We start from the raw sequence: 19,451 nt of genomic DNA on the forward strand, positions 1-19,451 counted from the left end.
TGGGAGGTCATCCTGAACTGAGCAGAGACTTGGGATCTTGTCCTTAGGAGGTTATTAGACCTGAGACCCTCTCTCAGGGGTGAGACCTGGGGGTGACAGTTCTCTGCACCAACAGCACGTCCCTCTGATGGCACCGCTGTAAGCCACCTGGTCCTAAGCAGGTGGGTGAGGGTGGTCAGCCCTGAGGAGGGACCTGGGTGGACTCCTCAGTGTCCACAGCACGGGCGTTTGCTCTGCTCAGAACCCAGGCTGCCCTGACACCCTGGGGCTGCATGAGCTCTGACCTGTGTGTAGCTCTGAGGATGAATGAAGGACAGTGACTCAGTCACTTTTTAGGATATTCGGGGCCCATTACCATTGACTGTATGTCTCTGTCTGTGTGTCCTTTCACTCATGCCCTCTGTCCCCAACCTACACTTGGGGCCAGGAAACATGAGGACAGCCCTGTCTTTTCAGATTGAGCCCACTTCTGACCCACCTTCTGTGGAGCTGCCTGAGGGCTGGGGGGGGGAGCAGCCTGAGGATCTGGATCCCGGGACCAGGGACAGAGCTGCTCACAGCTGTGTCTACAGTTCACCTGGGGCTGAGGAGAGAGTGAGAGAGATAAGGAATGGTGTTTTGGTCTCACTTCCTCATTCGCCTGTGTCACTGTGAGTATTACTACTGCTATCAAAAGACTGATAGTGATAGTCGGCCTCATCCTCAGCCCGGATCCTGCTGACGGTCAGGGTGGCTGTCTTCCCTGAGCTGGAGCCAGAGAATCAATCGGTCAGGGATTCCAGAGAGCCGCTCGCTGTCTTCATAAATGACCAGCACAGGGGCCTGGCCGGGCTTCTGCTGGTACCAGTGAGTATATTTCTTATCCAGTAAATCTCCAGAGCAGCTGATCCTGGCCGTCTCTCCCAAGGCCACTGACAAGGATGGTGGTGACGGGGTCACCTTGTACGAGGCCACAGAAAGGAGAGGAGAGAAGGCTTGAGGGTGAAGACCCGTTCCCAGTAGGTCCTGCCTGAGGCTTTGCCAGGACTGAGCTCAAAGATGGGGCAGGAGCTACTCAGGGCACTGTATGGGCTGGGCCTGCAGGCAGGGCCCAGGGGCCACACTTGTGCAGAGAGTGAGGAGGGGGAGCAGGAGAGGAGTCCAGGCCATGGTGGAGATGCCCCAGGTTCTGCCTCTGAGCCCACAGCTTTGGATGTGGCCTCTGGGCCCCTCTTATCCTCTGTGTGCAAGGGTGGGGGGAGTGGAGGAGCTCCTCATGCAAATCCCCTTCCTTCCTCCTGTGCTCTGTGGAGTGGCTATAGCTGAGCAGAAGGCACCTGGGCTTAGAGAGGATTAAAATTTCTGCCTCACTTCCAGGCCTCTATCCAGTCCCAGAGCTCTCTGGGTGCTGAGGGAGACAGTGCTGATCCCAGCCCGGCCCCTGCACACCCGCCTCAAGCTGAGCCCTGGGCCTCCTCCTTCAGCTTGGGGAGCACCCTCAGTCTCCCCGTAGTAATGAGGCCATCGATGTGGCTGGGTTGAGGTGTTCTCATAAGGACAGTGGTCAAACCAGTGCATGAGAGGTCAGGTTCCATAATCACACACAGTGACATTGGTTGTGAACTTTCCAGGAAATTGTTTTTTTTTCTTAAGATTTGTGGTTTAAAAAAAAAGGCTTTAATTTTGATGGTATCTAGAATTATGCATAAAATCTCGATGACATCAGGTGCATGACTCAAAAAGAAAGATTACTTGGACCACACAAATGTTAATAATTTGCACTATAACACTATCTAGAGAGGATGACAAGGGCAAGTAACAGAATAAGAGAAAATCATTGCAAACCAAATATTAAATCAACAGCTATGCTCATTGTATAAAACACTTCTCCCTGTGAAAGAGTAAAAATATAACAATGCTACTACAGCACGTTTAGAAAATGGGTGGTGACAAGGACAAATACATCATGCGAGAGGACAGAATGCTGGCAACAAGACATGGGAAGTCATTCTTCATCCATCAGGGAAATGCAAATTAAAAATTAAAATAATGAGGAGATATCACCAGGCACCTGTCAGGATGGCTAAAGTAACAAAAGTGACACTCCCAGCACCGGCCAGGGCACCGAGAGACAGGACCACACTGGCTGGGTGACGGGAACAGGAGATGGTGCAGACACTCTGCAAAGAGTCTGGCAGCTTCTTACAGAAGAAAACTGTGGTCACCGTACGGCCCAGGACTTGTGCTCTTGGCCATTTATTTTAACAAGTGAAAACTCATGTTCACGGAAAAATTCTACACTAATGGTCATGGTGCCGTTGTGCATAAAGTCTCAAGTGAGAACAAGCCCGATGTCTCTCCAGGGGTGGATGGTGAACCAGGTGGATCCACCCTGACCATGGAATGCTACTCAGCAACGAAAAGAAAGAGACTCTGGTGCAACAATTTTGACGATTCTACAGGGAGTTATGTGAAGAAAAGAAGGCCAGGCCTTAAAAGCAACTTCTTATAAGATTCTACTCATTATTTCAATCAATCACTTCTGCTCGTAAAAGCCTTCAGAAATGGAGAATTAATTAGTGGAGCCAGGGGTCAGGTGCAAGGAAGGGCCCCTGGGAGGAAGAAGGTGGATGTTGTTATAATAGGGTACCATGGGGACCCTGTGGTGATGGATATGTCTGTGTCTGACTGTTGTCATGGATACATGAACCTACATGTATGATAAAATCACATCTCACTAAATGCACACACACAAGATGAAGAGAAATACAATTAAAAGCAGAGCTAACAGGAAGGAACAGCAAGCACAGGCTCTAGATAAACTGACGAATTAAAGACAAGAGTAATTACAGAGAAGTTCATATGAGAATGAAAGAGAGAGAGAGATGCACTGGAAATTCGAGGGGAAAGGAGGCTCCTCAGCACAGGCTCACTGTGTCCCTGCCTCCTGTCACACTCTTCCTGTAGACCCACCTCCCTGCACACTCAGCGACTTCAGTGCCACCTCCTCATGGGCAGGTACTGTGAACTGTTTTTCTTTCTCTCCTTTTCCTTTCCTTTCCTTTCCTTTCCTTTCCTTTCCTTTCCTTTCCTTTCCTTTCCTTTCCTTTCCTTTCCTTTCCTTCTTCCTTCCTTTCTTTTTTCTTTCTTTTCTTCTTTTGTGTGACAGAGAGACAAAGAGAGGGACAGATAGGGACAGACAGACTGAAAGGGAGAGAGATGAGAAGAATCAATACTTTGTTGAGGAATCTTAGTTGTTCATTGATTGCTTTCTCATATGTGTCTTGACCGGGGCGGGGGGGGGGGGGGGGCTACAGCAGACCAAGTGACCCCTTTGCTCAAACCAGTGACCTTGTGCTCAAGCTGGTGACATTGGGGTTTTGAATCTGTGTCCTCTGCATCCAAGTCAGATACTCTAATCCACTGCGCCACTGCCTGGTCAGGCTTGTGACCTGTTTCAATAGCTCCCTCGGGAGACTCTGCCAAGAGCACTGGCCATACATTATTACTTTTTCTGTCTCATTATTTAATAGCTATATTGGGATGTAAATGATAGCACACACGTATGTTTGCTGTAAACTTTCACTTTCTGATCTCAGACCACCTGGCATCTCTGAAGCAGGAGTCACAGGAAGGAACAATAAAAGGGACACTTCTTCCCACTGTTTATCTGTCACTTTCACATGACAACTGACTGTCGTCTCACTGAGACACTGACCCTTTTTCAACAGTGTCCATAATAAAGGCCTCTCATGAAGCCTCTGTCCCTCTGTGACCTGAGATGTGTGCTGGCAGCTCCTTCACGGGCTAGTCACCATCTGACACAGCCGGGAATGATCTATGTCTGCTCTCTGGATGCTCACCGTCATCACTAATACACATTGTACTTTTCTCTCCACCTGAGGCCACTGCTGACTTATCTTTCACATATTGACACCACAGGCCCCAGTGGACATGGGTGAGGTCCTGTCCTCACTAGGGTTTGGAGTGAATTTGCCATGGTTCTCCTGACACCCTCTCCTGCAGTGTGTGTGATGGAGAAAATTCCCATTGGAGAGACACACGGGAGCCAGGTTTGGGAAAAAGCCACTTCCCCCCTTGTAGACAACACCCATTACTGGAGTGGGAGGATCGAGATGGCCCTGTGAGCCTGTGACTCCAGCCATCGTGGCTGACAGAGGTCCTACAGGACTGAGCTCTGAGGCCATCTGTCATCTGCTTATTCTGGGCCCTGTGAACTCCCTCCCTGGAGAGCAGCAGCCTCCTTCCGCTCTCTTCCTTGGGAGTCACCCAGACCACGAGCAGCTGCTAGACTGTCATCGCAGGATCTGTCACTGGGGACCAGCCTCATGTTCTGGGGGCCAGTGTCAGAAAACTGCCCTGTCCATTTCAGTGTCCAGAACCAGCGTTACTATGGCCATATGGCTGCTCCACGGTGACTCAGAGCAGTGGGCGCTGTGTGAAAGGTACTTTTGTTCAGCTTCCAAAACAGCAATGGAGGAAATCAACACGTCCTGTCCCCTGATCCCGAATGTAGTTGAGGAGGATCGTCCACAGGGCTGTGTCTTGGGGCGACACAATATATTTTCATCTCAGTTTCCCCTGTACCCTACATCCTGCCTCTATCCTAGTAAAATGCTCCTCTCCTGTCCCTTGAAAAGTCCTGTGGGTAGATGTTGAGCCTTTTTGGCACCACAGGCTGAGACTCTAGCACAACTGGAGGACCCAGGCTGTTTCCCACGATGGTCCTGCTGCAGATTACCTGACCTGCACTCACTTCCCTCCTGGACCAGCTCTGCACCCACCACAGGGTCAGGTGTCTCTGTCCAGCCTCCCCTGACAACCAAAGGCTTCCTGCTGACCCTCAGTCCTGACGGGTTCCTGCTTGCTCGTCAGTCCAACTGAGCCAATACTCATTGAAGACAACTTCCAGAATCATCCCTGGGCCCTGAGATGTTTCTCTTCACTATGATGGGGAGCGTAGGGCCAGAAGCTTCTCAAGGTCATCCCAGCCGAGTCACTGTCTGGGTCATTTTCCGCTTGGGTTGTCCTGGTCTGTCCTAGCACCATACCCATGGGTCATATGGGAGGAAATAGAATGTTGTGCCATAAAATGACTTAAATTAAGTCCGTGATTTCCTCTTCCTGGTGGCTTGACAAGGAGTGCAGAATGACGGGGAATCATAAAAGTAAAAATCAAGTCTCAGGTTCCTGGGAAAGTACAGGGTGCAGCTCACCCCGAGTCCCCATAGTAAAAAGAGAACAAAGGGAGATTTTGGCCTCATTTTCCCTTTTTTGTATCACTGTGGCTTACCTGTATTGGCCACCAATACTATAGCTTGTGGCATAGTAAGAGTCACTTCGTCCTCAGACTGGAGGCTGGAGATGGAGAGGTAGAGGTGAGCCCCAGAGCTGGAGCTTGAGAAGCAATCGGGTTTCGTTTTCCTTGCTCTGGCTTCCATCCTCCTCAACTACATTCGGGATCAGACACTGTAGAGGTCCATCACATAGCGAGGAGCCTTCCCTGGTCTCTGCTGATACCATGCAATGTCATAGCTGCTCTGCTCACTGCTCAGGGTGCAGGTGAGCTTGACCAAGCCTCCTTGGAGGCAGATGCAGATGGGGGCTGGGTCAGCACAGGCAGAGCACAGAGACCTGGAAACACAAAATACAAGAATAATGCCCAGTGCACCCAGACTGCACAATGTTTCTCAGCACTGTACTTGCAGGGACTTATTGGGGGGCAGGACCCCTGAGTTCTGTAGGAAGCTCTGACCTGTGGAGAAAACGAGGGGCAGGAGGGAGAAGGGAAGGCAGTCCATGGTGAGGAGGGGTTTCCAGGAGCTCTGCCCTGAGGCTGCCCAGCTGGCACTGGCCTCCCCAAGCTCCTGTCTTATCCTCTCTTCTTGCAGCTCAAGGGGGAGGAGCATGAATGCATATCTGTCCTCTATTTTCCAATGTGTCTCTGTGAGCTCTTGTCAGAACCTTGAGCTTAAGGACCACGTGGTGGTCATAGTTTCCTGATGTCAGTAGAGGAGCCAGGTGTGGGTTTGAGAATGCAGAGTTGATTTTTCCCAATAAAAGTGTCTTCAAAGGAGCATCAGTCACATTCTTTCACATGAGCACAGCTCATAAAACCTGGTCCTATGGGGTCTTCACACCAGGAACCACAGTGCCCCCTGATGTCCCCAGGACAAACATCATCCTATATGTGTAACCCTTAATGGATGCTACATCTTTGGTGACTGTTTCATCTGCACTCCTCAGGCTTGGGAAGTTCTCATCTATTATTTGTTTGAGTATGTTCTCGATTGCATTTTCTCTCTCTTCTCCCTCTGATATACCTATTATTCTTATGTTATTCTTTTTGATGGAGTCAGATAATTCCTGTAGGGCTATCTCATTTTTTTAAATTTTTGAGTCTCTTTCTTCTTCTCTTTGTTGTGCCTCAAGTTGCTTGTCTTCTATTTCATTAATCCTACCTTCTATCTGGCCCATTCTATTAGCTAAGCTTGTTACCTCATTTTTCAGCTCATGAATTGAGTTTTTCATCTCTGTTTGATTTGTTTTTATAGTTTCAATTTCCTGGGAAATATATTCTTTGTGTTCATTGAGTTGTTTTCTGAGCTCCCTAAATTGCCTTTCTGTGTTTTCTTGTATATCTCTGAGTATTTTTAGGATTTCTATTTTAAATTCTCTATGGTTTAACTCCAAGGTTTCCAATATATTAAATTTTTTCTCCATAGATTTTTACTCATCTATCTGTGTTACCTCTCTTTCATTTGTATCCATGATATTTGATTTTCTCTTCCTTAATGGCATCTGAGGGTGGTTTTGTTGATTATTAAGAATAAAAAGTTAAAAAAATAAAAAATCGAAGAGTTGTTTTTTTAAAAAAATTAATAATTAAAGAAAATAAAATTAAATAAAAATTTTAAAAAAGGAAATTATTCCCCCCCTCCTTTTTTCCTCTCCTCTCTTCTTCCCTCTTTCTTGAGAAAATCTTGTGGTGAACTGTGAATTATATTGTACTAAATAGAACAAACAATGCCTGTAATGGAGGGCCTGAATTGGAGAGAAGTAATAAAGGGTCAAAAAAAGAAAAAAAAGAATAAAAGGGGGTATGGACCCACAAAAAGCAAATAAGGAAAAAATTTGAGTCAAGAGTAAAATGATTTGCTTTTAGGTGTTGGTTGACTAAAAGTTATGATGAGAGGAATAAGAGGGAAACAGGAAAATGGGAGGACAAATTAAAAAATTATTATTGTATTTAGTGGAACAAGAACTAGATAAAATGGAGAGCCAGGGATGGGAGCACTGCTAGTGAGTTAAAAAGGTGAAGTAAACCCCCCCCCAAAATGCCACAAACATAAGTTTGAGTCCCAGATAAGATAATTTGTTCGTTATTGAGATCTGAATGAGAGGAGACGTAAAGGAGAAAGGAAGAAACTAATATAGAGGGAGAAAAGAAAGAGAGAGAGAAAAAAAGAGGGAACCACTAAAAGAAGAAAAATGAAAAAAGAGGAGAGAGAGAGAGAGAGTTAAGGGTTTTGGAGTGCAACCCTCATAGAGAGAAAGGAAGAGGAAAGAAAAGATAATGGGAGATGTAACACTTATGGGTAGTGTAGTTCAAGGAGAGGAGAGAGTAAGACCAGCAGAGAGTTAAACGACCAAATTGGAGGAGGAAAAAAAAGTCAAGGATGAAGATAAGAGAAACAAACAAAAAAAATATAATAAAATGGGATAGGTTATAAAGTCTGTGGATTATTCTTGGTTTTGAGAGGTTATCCTCTTGCTTTTTCTTTTCTCTCCCTCTTCCTGGTCAGTGACTCTGTACCCCGGGTTCTGCCCCTTTAGCACGCTCAGGTAGAGGTTTGCAGTTGATAAGTCTCTATGGCGTTGTCATGTATTGTTCTTCAGTCTCGTTGACAGTCGAGGCTCATTAGCATTTATAGGCTCCGACAGTGAGAGAGTATGTGTTCCTGGAGCCTTTCTTCTAGTCTTCCCTTCCTCAATTAGTAGCCTGATAATCCAGCTATGGGGTTGCTGCTGCCTCTGCCTGGATAGTAAGAGGCTCAAAGAGCTGGCAACTCCCCACTCTATTCCCACTCAGCACAGGGCTCTGGTTAAGGCTCAGTCAGTCAGAGCTGCTAGCATAATCAGGCGGGGCTTCTGCCCACTCAAAGACCTCTGGCTCTGCCACTCTGTGTTATAACATGGGTGGGCGCCCACTCCTGGGGCACTTGGAGGAAACTCTCGCTCACTATCTGTGTGCAGACCAGGATATTAGGCTGGCAGTCTCACACTCTGAGTGAAACCCTGCCCGCATGGAAAAGTTCCAGCGTTGGTATTGGCTCTCGCTTCCTCCCCGTGCGTGGCTTTTTCAGAGTGCTGGGGCAGCCTGGAGATTCCGCTTTTGGCCCATACAAAGGCCCCTGACTCTGCCTTTCTGTGGGATAACACGGGCGCACACTGCCGAGGCACTCGGAGGAATGTCTCGCTCACTATCTGTGCGCGCAGACCAGGAGATTGGGGCGAATGGCTGCCCCACTTGTCTTTCTTTGTGTGGGTTTGGTGCGAGTGTTAGCTTGTATTGCCTGGGTTGCCACAGGCACAGTTTTTCCTCGGCTTGGATCTCTGTGCCACAGTCTGGTTCGGCCGTTTGTGCCGCGGCCTGGATCTATTCACCCCCTTTGCCCGCCTTAGTTTCTATACTCTCAGTTCCCAGTGAAAGCAGCCCTATTTAGGTTAGTGAGGAAGGCAGAGCATTTCTTACTCCCTATTTCCTTCGGGGTTTGATTATATATTTAGCCAATTTTTCACTCGACCATACCTTCGGGTGTATTGCGAAACATCTGGAGGCTCCAAGGATAGGTTTTTCTGTTTCTGGTTGAAGATCTTGTTGAGTTTTGCGGGAGATTTATCGGTATTGCTTCCTACCGTGCCATTACTCTGATGTCATCTGCACTCCTTATACATATACATGACATCATAATGACTCAACATCATCACTCCATTGAAGTCTCAGCCTCTCTTTCTCTCTGAGAAGTGTGGAGTCATCATGTGAGGTTAATGATTCTCTCAAAGTCAACCAGACAGTGACCAGGAATCGAATTCCAATCCAGGAGGCGGATGTCAGAGTCTGATGACTCAGCCCTTCCCAGTCTGTCACTCTCCAGGCCCCTTGTCTTCCTCCTTTCCCATCCCAAGCCTCTTGAGCCTTCCCTGTCACAGTCCTGTGCTCTGTATCCAGGTGCCACATATATACTATTCTTTGCAAAGAACACAGGAGGTGCATCCAGCAGGCTGATGTCATGCTCACAAGATCTATGGGACCAAGACCAGGATCCTTGTTCACAGAGACATCACAGGCTGTCCCAGCAGAGCCACAGCATAAGCTACTGCATCCTTGTCAAGATCTGTGGAGTGTGTCACCACAACGCGCTTTCACACAACACTCAGCTTCACATGAGACTCCTGGTTCTGGGAGGGCTACTTGGTTTTTCAGAAATGGCAACTTAACCCACATAGCATTGTTTCCTATGACCTGCTCATCTACTTGTCACCCCCGCTGAGGCAGGGCTTTGGGACCTTGGCCCCAGCCAGTCTTATACTGACCTCCCTGAGAAGGACCTGAAATCAGAGGCCATTTCCTGAACCACAAGCACTTCTCAGTGAGGACAGCAGGGACAGATGCCAGGGTCCCAGCGGTGGTGGTCGGTGGGGAAGCTCAGAGGAAGACTGAGGTTGACATTACAGTGCATGACACTCCTTTGTTCCATTTAGATACTAAGCTGCCCTATGAGATTCGAGCATGGCTGGAACTTCTGGGGTCTAATCGTGGTCATTTTGGTGAGAAGTGAACCAAATAGTGAAATGCAGAGACAATGACCATGAGTGGCCATCTCCTTCTGCCTCGACTTCCACCCAGGGCTTCTGTAACCAGTTCACACACAGGCTCTGCAACATTGGGACGGCCTGGTCCTGCCAGCCCTGAACCCACGCCTGTCCCACCGTCAGCACAGCAGCCTGAGGCTGGAAGGAGGCAGCAGCCTGGGTTCTGAGATCTGGAGACCTGGACCAAACCTGCTCATGGCTCGGTCTATAGACCACTAGGACTGGAGGAGAGTGCACATAGATGGAGAGGGCGTTTTTGTCTCACTTCCCCATCTGCCTGTGTCACTGTGATTATAACCACTGCCATCCCATGTCTGGCAGTAATAGTCAGCCTCGTCCTCAGACTGGAGGTTGGAGATGGTGAGGTAGCGGTGAGCCCCAGAGCTGGAGCCCGAGAAGCGATCGGGAATCTCGTCGCCCTTGCTTTGGCTTCCATCACTGTAGAGGTCCATCACATAGTGAGGAGCCTTCCCTGGTCTCTGCTGATGCCATGCAATGCTGTAGTCGCTGTGCTCACTGCTCAGGGTGCAGGTGAGCTTGACCGAGCCTCCCAGGGAGGCAGATGCAGATGGGGGCTGGGTCAGCACAGGCAGAGCACAGAGACCTGGAAACACAAAATACAAGAATAATGCCCAGTGCACCCAGACTGCAAGATGTTTCTCAGAACTGTGCTTGCAGGGACTTATTGGGGGGCAGGACCCCTGAGTTCTGTAGGATGCTCTGACCTGTGGAGAAAACAAGGGGCAGGAGGTAGAAGGGAAGGCAGTCCATGGTGAGGAGGGGTTTCCAGGAGCTCTGCCCTGAGGCTGCCCAGCTGGCACTGGGCTCCCCAAGCTCCTGTCTTATCTTCTCTTCTTGCAGCTCAAGTGGGTGGAGCAAGAATGCAAATCTGTTCTCTGTTCCCTAATTTGTTTATGTGAGCTCTTGTCTGAGCCCTGAACTTAACCGCCACATGAGGGTAGTTTCCAGATTTCAGAAGTAGGGCCAGGTGTGGGATTCAGAGTAGAAACCTGATCTAGCTCAATAGAATAGTCTTCAAAGATTTGCAAACGGTAACCACAGTGCCTGCTGGTGTCCCCAGGATGAATGTAACCCTTAATAGATGCCACATGTTGGTGCGTTTTACCAACAGCCCCCACCTACATCATAACAACACAACATCATCACTCTGCTGAGGCTGTGCCTCTTCTCCTGTCTAATGAGGAGGGAGCCGTCATTGTGAGGGTAATGGTTTTCTCAAAGTCCCCCAGATAGTGACGATGAGTCACAATTCCAGTCCAAAAGAGGGACCCCAGAGCCTGAGGATTAGGCCTCTCCTTGCTCTGCCTCTGTCCATGTCCACTGCCACTCCTTCTTTCCCATCCCAGGACTCCTGAGTCTTTCCTGTCACAACCCAGTTTTCTGAATCCAGATGCTTCATTCTTCCCCCTAGTCTATTATTTTAAAGAGAACTCAGATCATCACGGAGCTGGAATCTGTGTTTCCAGTGACCCAGAACTGTCTGTGCACAGAGGAGGGGACACTCCTTCTGTTCCCTCCCTGGCTGACAACACAGGATCACGTGTCAGCAGGACACTGGGAATCTGGTTACTGGTGAGAGTCCTTGTGACAGATGAGGATTCTTTTTCTAACATGTTCAAGGCCATTGAGTTTGTACACCTGTCAGTACTGAAAACAAAACCTTTTAATGTTATAAAACATCACTGACAAGGAAGCATGTATTATTTTTGTCCTGGAGAAATGTGTTTGTTTCAACCCCGTACTGCTGAGGATGCGATGAAACAGATTCATTCATAAAAGGCTGTAGACGCTGTTCATAGATATGGAGTGTGAGGCGCTGTGGTGATCCACGTGCACAGACGGAAGGACATCGGGACTCATTCTGATTGTTTGGTCTAAAACAATTTTTGCAATAAGACAAGGGCCACCTGACTCAGACATACCCACTAGTGTTCCTGCCTGTAAGGACCAAGAGAAGAAGATCAGAAAATAAGCAGGGCACTAATGGAATAGGGAACTTAAGGGTTACAGGCAGGTCCTGCCCCTGTTCTGTTAGGAATAACATGCCCAAGGTCATTCAAGAAGCAGAGACAGATAGGGACTGTGGGAGGCTGAGAGAGAAGAAAAAAAAGAAAAGAAAAAGAGACAAACGTTTGCATTCTATTGGTTAAAAGACCCTTATCAGAAGTTTAGGTTTGGAATTCGCCAATGAGCTAGACCCCAGCCCCTGTTGCTATGCTATGTGCAGCCCCCTTAGCAAATAGGTTACCGCCACATCTGCTTCTGTATTAGGCTTGCTTGCTTAGCTTATAAAAAGATTTAGCTGTGAGCGCTAGGTGCGATTCCCATCTGCAGCTCCTTGTGAGCACAGTGTCTCTGGACACCTTGGGAATTTGCCCCTGCACAGGTAAAACTGGCCAATAAAGTTACATCTATACTCCTGAAAGTCTCCAACGTTTATTCTTGTACCTGGTGGATGTTACACTGCCGAAGGGGTGACACTGGCTCCTCTCTGCCCTACCCACCTGCTGCTTCCACTCCTCTCTCACCCCTCAGGGTCTCCCCACGGGGCCCTGCTGGCCGCTCCTGAAGGCCGGGTCTCACACCTGAGCTGTGGGTCTCATCCCAACACGGGAGGTCACTTGTTGGTGCCATCCTGGGAGAACTGACCTTCATAAACATGATCTGTGCCTGTAAATTAGGCAAATATATCCCTTTGTGGAGAATAGCCAGTCATACAACTCCAACAAAATATTTCTTATGATCTTTCTTCTCTCTTGATTTTTGTACAAAACTTAGCTTTATGATTTGTTATTATGTTTAAGGAGATCATCTCCTCCTGAAATCATTCAACCTTAATAATAAAATGTGTTTTGTGGCTCAGAATCATTTTTAAAATGATAATTGTATTTAATGTGCAGTCTTTGAGAATGGAAGTAATGTGGACACATGATATAAAAAATCCCTCATTCTGCCCTCAATATTCCTGGTTTCTCTGGAAAGTGGAACACCCATTCCTCCCTAGAGAGTTCTGAGTCACGGGACCTTATACCCACTCTGCTGGCTTAAATTCTGAAATGCAGTGTGGTGACAACACCCCCACCTTCATCCCCAAGTACATGTCATCCTTCTGACTTGCTCTGACCAATATGGAGTCCACAAGCTACATGCAGCTGTTGAGAAAAAATAATGGTCATCCAATAAGGTGTGCTATAGTTCTGAAATATCCACCAGATTTTTAAAATTTATTATTAAATAATGTTAAATAGATTCATATATATGTATATATTTATCCATTTTTGTGACAGACACAGAGAGACAGAGAGAGGGACAGATAGGGACAGACAGACTGGAAGAGAGAGAGATGTCCAGAATCAGTTCTTCGTTGTGGCATCTTAGTTTCTCATTTGATTGCTTTCTCATATGTGCCTTGACTGGTGGCTCCAGCAACTGAGTGACCCCTTGCTCAAGCCGGCGATTTTGGGCTCAAGCTGGTGACCTCGGAGTTCTGAACCCGAGTCCTCCAAGTCCCAGTCCGGCGCTCTATCCACTGTGCCATGGGCAGGTCAGGCTCAATATATTTTTATTTAATTTATATTGAAATGACATATTCCACTAATCATTTTAAACAAAAAATATTATGAAAACAAATTCCACAAGGGTTTTTTTTATATTTTAAAAGTGGTGGAAGAAAAATTTGGAATTGCACACGAGGTTCACATTTTATTCCTGTTAAACTGGGCTGACTACAAACTCACAATATCTGCCACTTGCTTTTGATAAAAGAGAGAGAACTTTCTGTCACTTCAGAAGAAAACCAAGCCTCAGTTTTGGTATCAGAATGAGAGGCCACAGGATGGAGGTGAAGATCAGGGACTCTGGGGTGACAAACCTCCGTTTGCTTCTGGGTAGGCCACTCTCTAGTTCTGACCTCAGGCAGGGTCCTCATCCCTCTGTGCCTCAGCTTCCCCATCTGTAAAATGGGAATGGTAAGAATGCTTGTCTCCTAGAATATTTGCATTTCAGCAGTTTAAGTAATATTTATATAAAACTCTGTGAATGGTGCTGATACGAATTAAGCACAGATGGATGTTAACTCTTCCTCCTTCTATTAATATTCTTAATTCTCATACATATTCTCTTTTTTTTTAAGTGAGAGGTGGGGATGCAGAGACAGACTCCCACGTGCACCCTGACAAAGATCCACCAGTAAGCCCCCTACTAAGTGATGCTCTACCAATCTGGGTCCACAGCTCTGTTGCTGGGAAACCGAGCTACTTTAGTGCCTGTGGTGAGGCCATGGATTATTCCTCAGCACCTGGGGCCAACTTGTTTTAATCGAGCAATGGCTGCAGGAGGGGAGGAAAATATAGAGAATGAGAGAGAAGGGAAGGCGTAGAGAAGCAGATGGTCGTTTCCCTTATGTGGCTTGAGCAAGATTCAAACCTGGGACATCCACACGGTGAGTCGATGCTCTACCACTTAGCCAACTAGCCAGGGCCTTCATATTCTTTTGTTTTATTTTTAATTTCCATTGCTTTGAGAGTGACAGATAGAAAAAAATCAACTCGTCATTCTACTTAGCTGTCCCACGAGGTTGTGTACTCATTAATTGGTGCTCATATGTGCCCCACTTGTGGAAATGTTCAAAGTCATCTCTTTGCTGGACCCTGTACACAATCTCCCCCAACAGACTGAGTCTAACTGAGTTAAAGTTATAAATGAAACATGATATGTGCTGAGAGCTGTGAAGAAGAAATACGGGGTCTCATGAGATTACTCAGGAAAGCATCTTACTCACTCTTCATGCATGGATGATTTCCCAGAGGTTGGGATTTTATACAGGACCTTAGAGGGTAATGTGGGGTTAGCCAAGTGGGATTGGTATCCTACAGAAGATGAGGGGAGGGAGCTGGGAGCAACCATTGGTAAAGAAGTGGATTCCTGAGAAGCTGGGGGCATCTTCGATGCTGAACCACAGCTCTACTGGGCTCCAAGGAGGCTGTTTGCAGATGAATCCTGACCTGCAGCTGTGGGAACCCCCTCCCCAAGATCTGCCCCCTCAGGTCACAGGGCAGTCAGGACAACGTCACCTGTGCCCATTACTTTCCCTGGTAATGGGAAGGGAGGACAGACCTGAAAAGCTGGACAGAGAGGTCCTGTCTCAGGTCATGGTCAAAAAAGAAGTAGAGGAAGGACTCAAGGTGACAACCTGCTCTGTTCACACCTGGACTCTGTGTGTGGGACTCATTTATACCTGCCTCTCCTGGGCTGTCACATGGGTGTCTGAGCACACAGAACACAGGCAGGTACAGAGTTTTTTCCCAAGTGTCCCCATGAGCTGATGTTCATCAGAAAGACACTCTTTTTTAGGTGGTGAGAAGGAGAAGGGAATCTCACTTCTCCAGCCTTGGACTAGAAGGGCTCCCATGTCAGGAGACCTGAGCACACACCAGGGGACAGGAGGAGAGTGGTCAGCCCAGGATGGTTTGTTTACACTCCTCATCACTAAGATGTTGTCCAAAGAACCTCCTCCCTACCCAGCATGGGAAACTCAATAATAACTAGCCTGTGGGTGCACTGAGCACAGAGGGCAGCCCACAGGGGCCGTGTTGCCCCCTGGTGTCTGTGGGGTTAGATTTTTTACCTTCCCCCTCAGCCATGGTAGCCTGTGGGCAGGCACTGTTGGCATCAGGAGACATGATTACAACCCTCAATGTGGCTGCTGCACCAGCACAGAATATGGCAAACCCTGTCCTGGGGCCCCAGGTGCCTAGGGAGGTAAGTGAAACAGACCATCCCTTTATCTAATGGGAGGGAGAGATGTGAATGGGGTGAGTGCGAGGTCACCATCATTAGAAGCCTGGGTGGGAGGGACAGCAGGTCCTCTGTGCTACACAGACAGTGCCATCTGTGGTGACTCTGCCTGAGCTGTAGGAGCAGGGGAGCAGGACTGAAGGCACTTCCAGGGTGGTCCTCGGAGCACCAGCAGACTAGACTCCCCTGGGAGCTGTCAGACATGCTGATTCCCGGGCCCACCCTATTAGGAGAGCCCAGGGGAATTGGTGCTCACCGAGGTTCTAGATGGTCTGGTTTAGGTCACCATGGAATCTCTCCCTTCCTCCTGCTGTGTCCCCAATACTTACTTAGGCCACCTGAATCTTGGTGCTGAACGGTCTTGTGCTCAAGACTGAACTTGATTCAGGTGCTGTTTCCTGCAATGGTGTGGGAAAAGGGGTTCTGCAAACAGACATCTTCTCCAACCACATGGAAAGAAAGTGAGAGATTTCTTTCCCACTTTCCTCTTCATTATTTTCTGTCTCAGTTTGAATAGTTGGTACTGTTATGACAGCAAGTGTTGTAGTCTTCTCTTTGGTAACATCTCTTCTGCTATGCATTTTTTCCAGAGTAGTTTAATCATAAATATTTTGGCTTTTATATCTAGATTTTCAATTTAGTCATTTTGTCCCTGTGTCACTTTTACCATGTTAAACCATTCCTCTACCTTCATAGACTAATGAACTATACCATATTGCCCATGTATAAGATGCATCCTTTTCCGAAAATTTTGGCATCTAAAACCTGAGTGCGTCTTATACAGTGGTTGTAGTTTTTTACTTGCATTTAAGAAGTGTGGCATTTCAAATGCCATAGATGGAACTGAGGACGAGGTAATATATGAAGACAGTGATTCACCATCAGACACAGATGAGGACAACAAGCTGATGGATGGGAGTTTTGACAGTGATGAGAAGTTGTATAAATTTTCTGATGAATAAAACTTGAGTTCAACAACTTTATATAATACATTTCTTTTCAAATTTTGGGCCCCAAAATTAAGGTGCTCCTTATAATAGGAGCATCTTATACACGGGAAATATGGTAAAGTAATAATTTCTGTATCCTTATCTACAAATTATATAATCTGAGCACTTTTAAGGTCATTTTGGGAAAACAGGGTTTTTATATTTATAAGAGTTCCTCATTTTTCTGATTCTCTGCAGGATATTTCTGACAGCATGACAGTCTATGTGACACTCCTTCTGTTGGATATGGTTACTTGTCCTTCTCACTGTGTGACTGATTTCCATTTAAGGAGCTGTAAATTACTTGGACACAGGTCAGTCCTTTTCCAACTTGCTGTTACTCTCGCTTCTCAGACGGAACAGAGTGGACTTTGGGTGGGGGCTAGGTCTCCCCCCACTGAGGGAAAGCTCTTCTGACTCGTCAACCCGGTGTTTTAATTGGGAGATTCCTCATCACCCCCTACTGAATGAGAACATGTGACTGTGTGTTGACTTTGAGGAATTGTCCCTCCCTTTCCTATCTCGGCTGGCTCTGTCCTCAACCTCAGGCATTTACCCCACATGATCCCTCAGTCCCCGGGACCCTGTGCAGACCTGCAGAGATCTCTGTGCAGCTCTCTGCTTCCACGCTCTGCCCTCCAGACTCTTATTTTCTCCTCGGGCCCTTGGAAGCACTGTGACCAGGAATCTCATTCAGGGCTTTCAGGTGATCTTTCTGGAGGGAAGCATGGAGATGAGACTTGGTAACTACAATGCAATGCAATGGGACAGGCTGCAAGGTCCTTCTGAATGAGGGATGACTGTGGGGACTGGCATCAGGCCTTCACTGTCCTGACTTACCCTCAGGGGAAGGCAATGACCTGAGGGAGGTGGGTCTCTGTCACAGTGGACCTTCCCAGTGAGGGCACAGAGTCACCAGCCAGGGTTCCCAGCTGTGCTGGCGGGTGTGTCAACTCTAGTTTGCTCCATTCAGGGTCCCAGGCTGCCATGGAGTCTGGGGCTTTAGGAGCTGAGCTGAGCTGGGAGGTTCTGGGGATTTGTCCTGAACATTTTGCCAAGCAGAGGCCTTGTAATTATTATGTAGAATTCAAGGACTGTTACTCTGGAAAAAGAATTCCATCAGTCTGTTCGTTAACTCAGGTCCTCTTTGTAGAAATCACACTGCAGCATAGACACAGCAGGACAGCCTGGCGCTCCCAGCCTTGAACCCACTCCTGTCCCTCCCTCCACAGGGCTGCCTGAGGCTGGGAGGAGGGGCCACTTGGGGACCTCACAAATGGGACCTGGGCCCAACCTGTTCATGGCTGTGTCCACAGCCCTCCTGGGGGTGGGGAGAGTGTGACACAGAAGGAGGTTTTTGTCTCACTTCCTCATCCGCCTGTGTCACTGTGAGCATTACCACTGTCCCACACCTGACAGTAATAGTCGGCCTCGTCCTCGGGCCGGGCTCTGCTGATGGTCAGGGTGGCTGTGTTTCCCGAGCTGGAGCCTGAGAACCGGTCCGGGATCCCTGAGGGCCGGTAGCTGCTACCATAGATGACCAGCACAGGGGCCTGGCCGGGCTTCTGCTGGTACCAGTAAGCATTTTTACTTCCAATGTTGTTCCCGCCACAGGTGATCGTGGCCGTCTGTCCCGGGTTCACCGACACTGAGGACGGCTGAGTCAGCTCATAGGAGGCCACAGAGCCTGCAAGAGAGAAAGGACAATTAGGATTTAAAGGAAAAGTTCTCTTCCCAGGAGACCCTCCTGCCCACCCTGGAGCAGGCTACAAGGATTCTTTGGACCTCAGTCTCAGCCCCACAGTGCCATGAGTCTGTAAATAAGTGAGAACATCCCCTCTGCCCTTTTGTACTGGCAGGTTCGGTCTTTCTGCTTCACAGAGACCCAGTGATCACAGTGTGAGGTCAGCCCTATGGCCTGTTATTCCGCATCTGGGTCATGAGCATCCCGCCCCATAGGCAATTCTGTGCTGAGCCAGGTCTGTGCTAGTCAGATCTCTGCCCTGGGGCGGGGGAGTTGCAGCACCTGTGCAGAGAGCGAGGAGGCCTAGAAGGAGAGGGGTCCAGGCCATGGTGGAGGTGCCCCGAGTCTGCTCCCTGAGGCCCAGGCTGGGCAGGTTCCTCCCAGGCCTCTCTTATCCCCTTGCTGGAGAGAGCTGCTGGTATGCAAATCAGCCAGGCTCAGGGGCTGGCTGAGGAGCTCTGTGTGTTCTGTGCGGGGCTCAGCCGCTGGCATGCTGGGAGGGGAGCGGTGAGTCTTGCCCACGCCTCACTACTGAAATCTCCACCCCAGAGGGCTTCAGGGTCTTCTCCGGGCTGCCCTTGTCACAGCAGAACCCAAAGGTAAAGTCTGTCTGCATGTTCTGAACTCATACAGAATGGTAACTGCAGAGGTGAACATGTGAGTCTGAGGTCAGTGCAATGTTTACACAAGTCCCTAAATAAATTCCCACCATGCTAGCTGCACATGGAGATTTTAGGAATCATTGCTTCGCTATAAGTTCCTCTTCTCGGTGCGAGCTCCTTGGAAGGTCATAGATGCTGTGACTCAATGTCCCCAGTGTGCACCACTGTCAGGGATAAATTTAATGCTTGTAATGCGTTTGAGAATTACTGTACCGAGTCTTAGCAAGAAAGCAGTGGGCTGGAGAGCAATGAATTACCTGGAACAATGCTGGAAAATAGGCAAATTCTACAAAAACTACACCTGACAGATACATCAGAATGTCACATCGCTGTCAAAGGTGATACTGTAGAAAACCTACATAT

The 19,451-nt window shown here is 48.1% G+C and overlaps 3 gene segments (V, D, J or C); all 3 read right to left on the reverse strand.

Moving 5' to 3' along the window:
* LOC136325527 (immunoglobulin lambda variable 4-3-like) overlaps positions 1–19,451 on the reverse strand; it is a 735,727-nt gene that overhangs the window by 573,194 nt on the left and 143,082 nt on the right.
* Positions 1–19,451, reverse strand: part of LOC136325528 (Ig lambda-1 chain V regions MOPC 104E/RPC20/J558/S104-like) — an 896,106-nt gene that overhangs the window by 560,635 nt on the left and 316,020 nt on the right.
* LOC136323976 (immunoglobulin lambda variable 3-9-like) lies at positions 18,053–18,791 on the reverse strand. The segment is given in 2 exon segments: positions 18,053–18,369; positions 18,709–18,791. Coding segments are annotated over 2 exon segments (363 nt in total).

This window comes from Saccopteryx bilineata, chromosome 2 (assembly GCF_036850765.1).
Source record: "Saccopteryx bilineata isolate mSacBil1 chromosome 2, mSacBil1_pri_phased_curated, whole genome shotgun sequence".
In the NCBI taxonomy this organism is placed as follows: Eukaryota; Metazoa; Chordata; class Mammalia; order Chiroptera; family Emballonuridae; genus Saccopteryx; species Saccopteryx bilineata.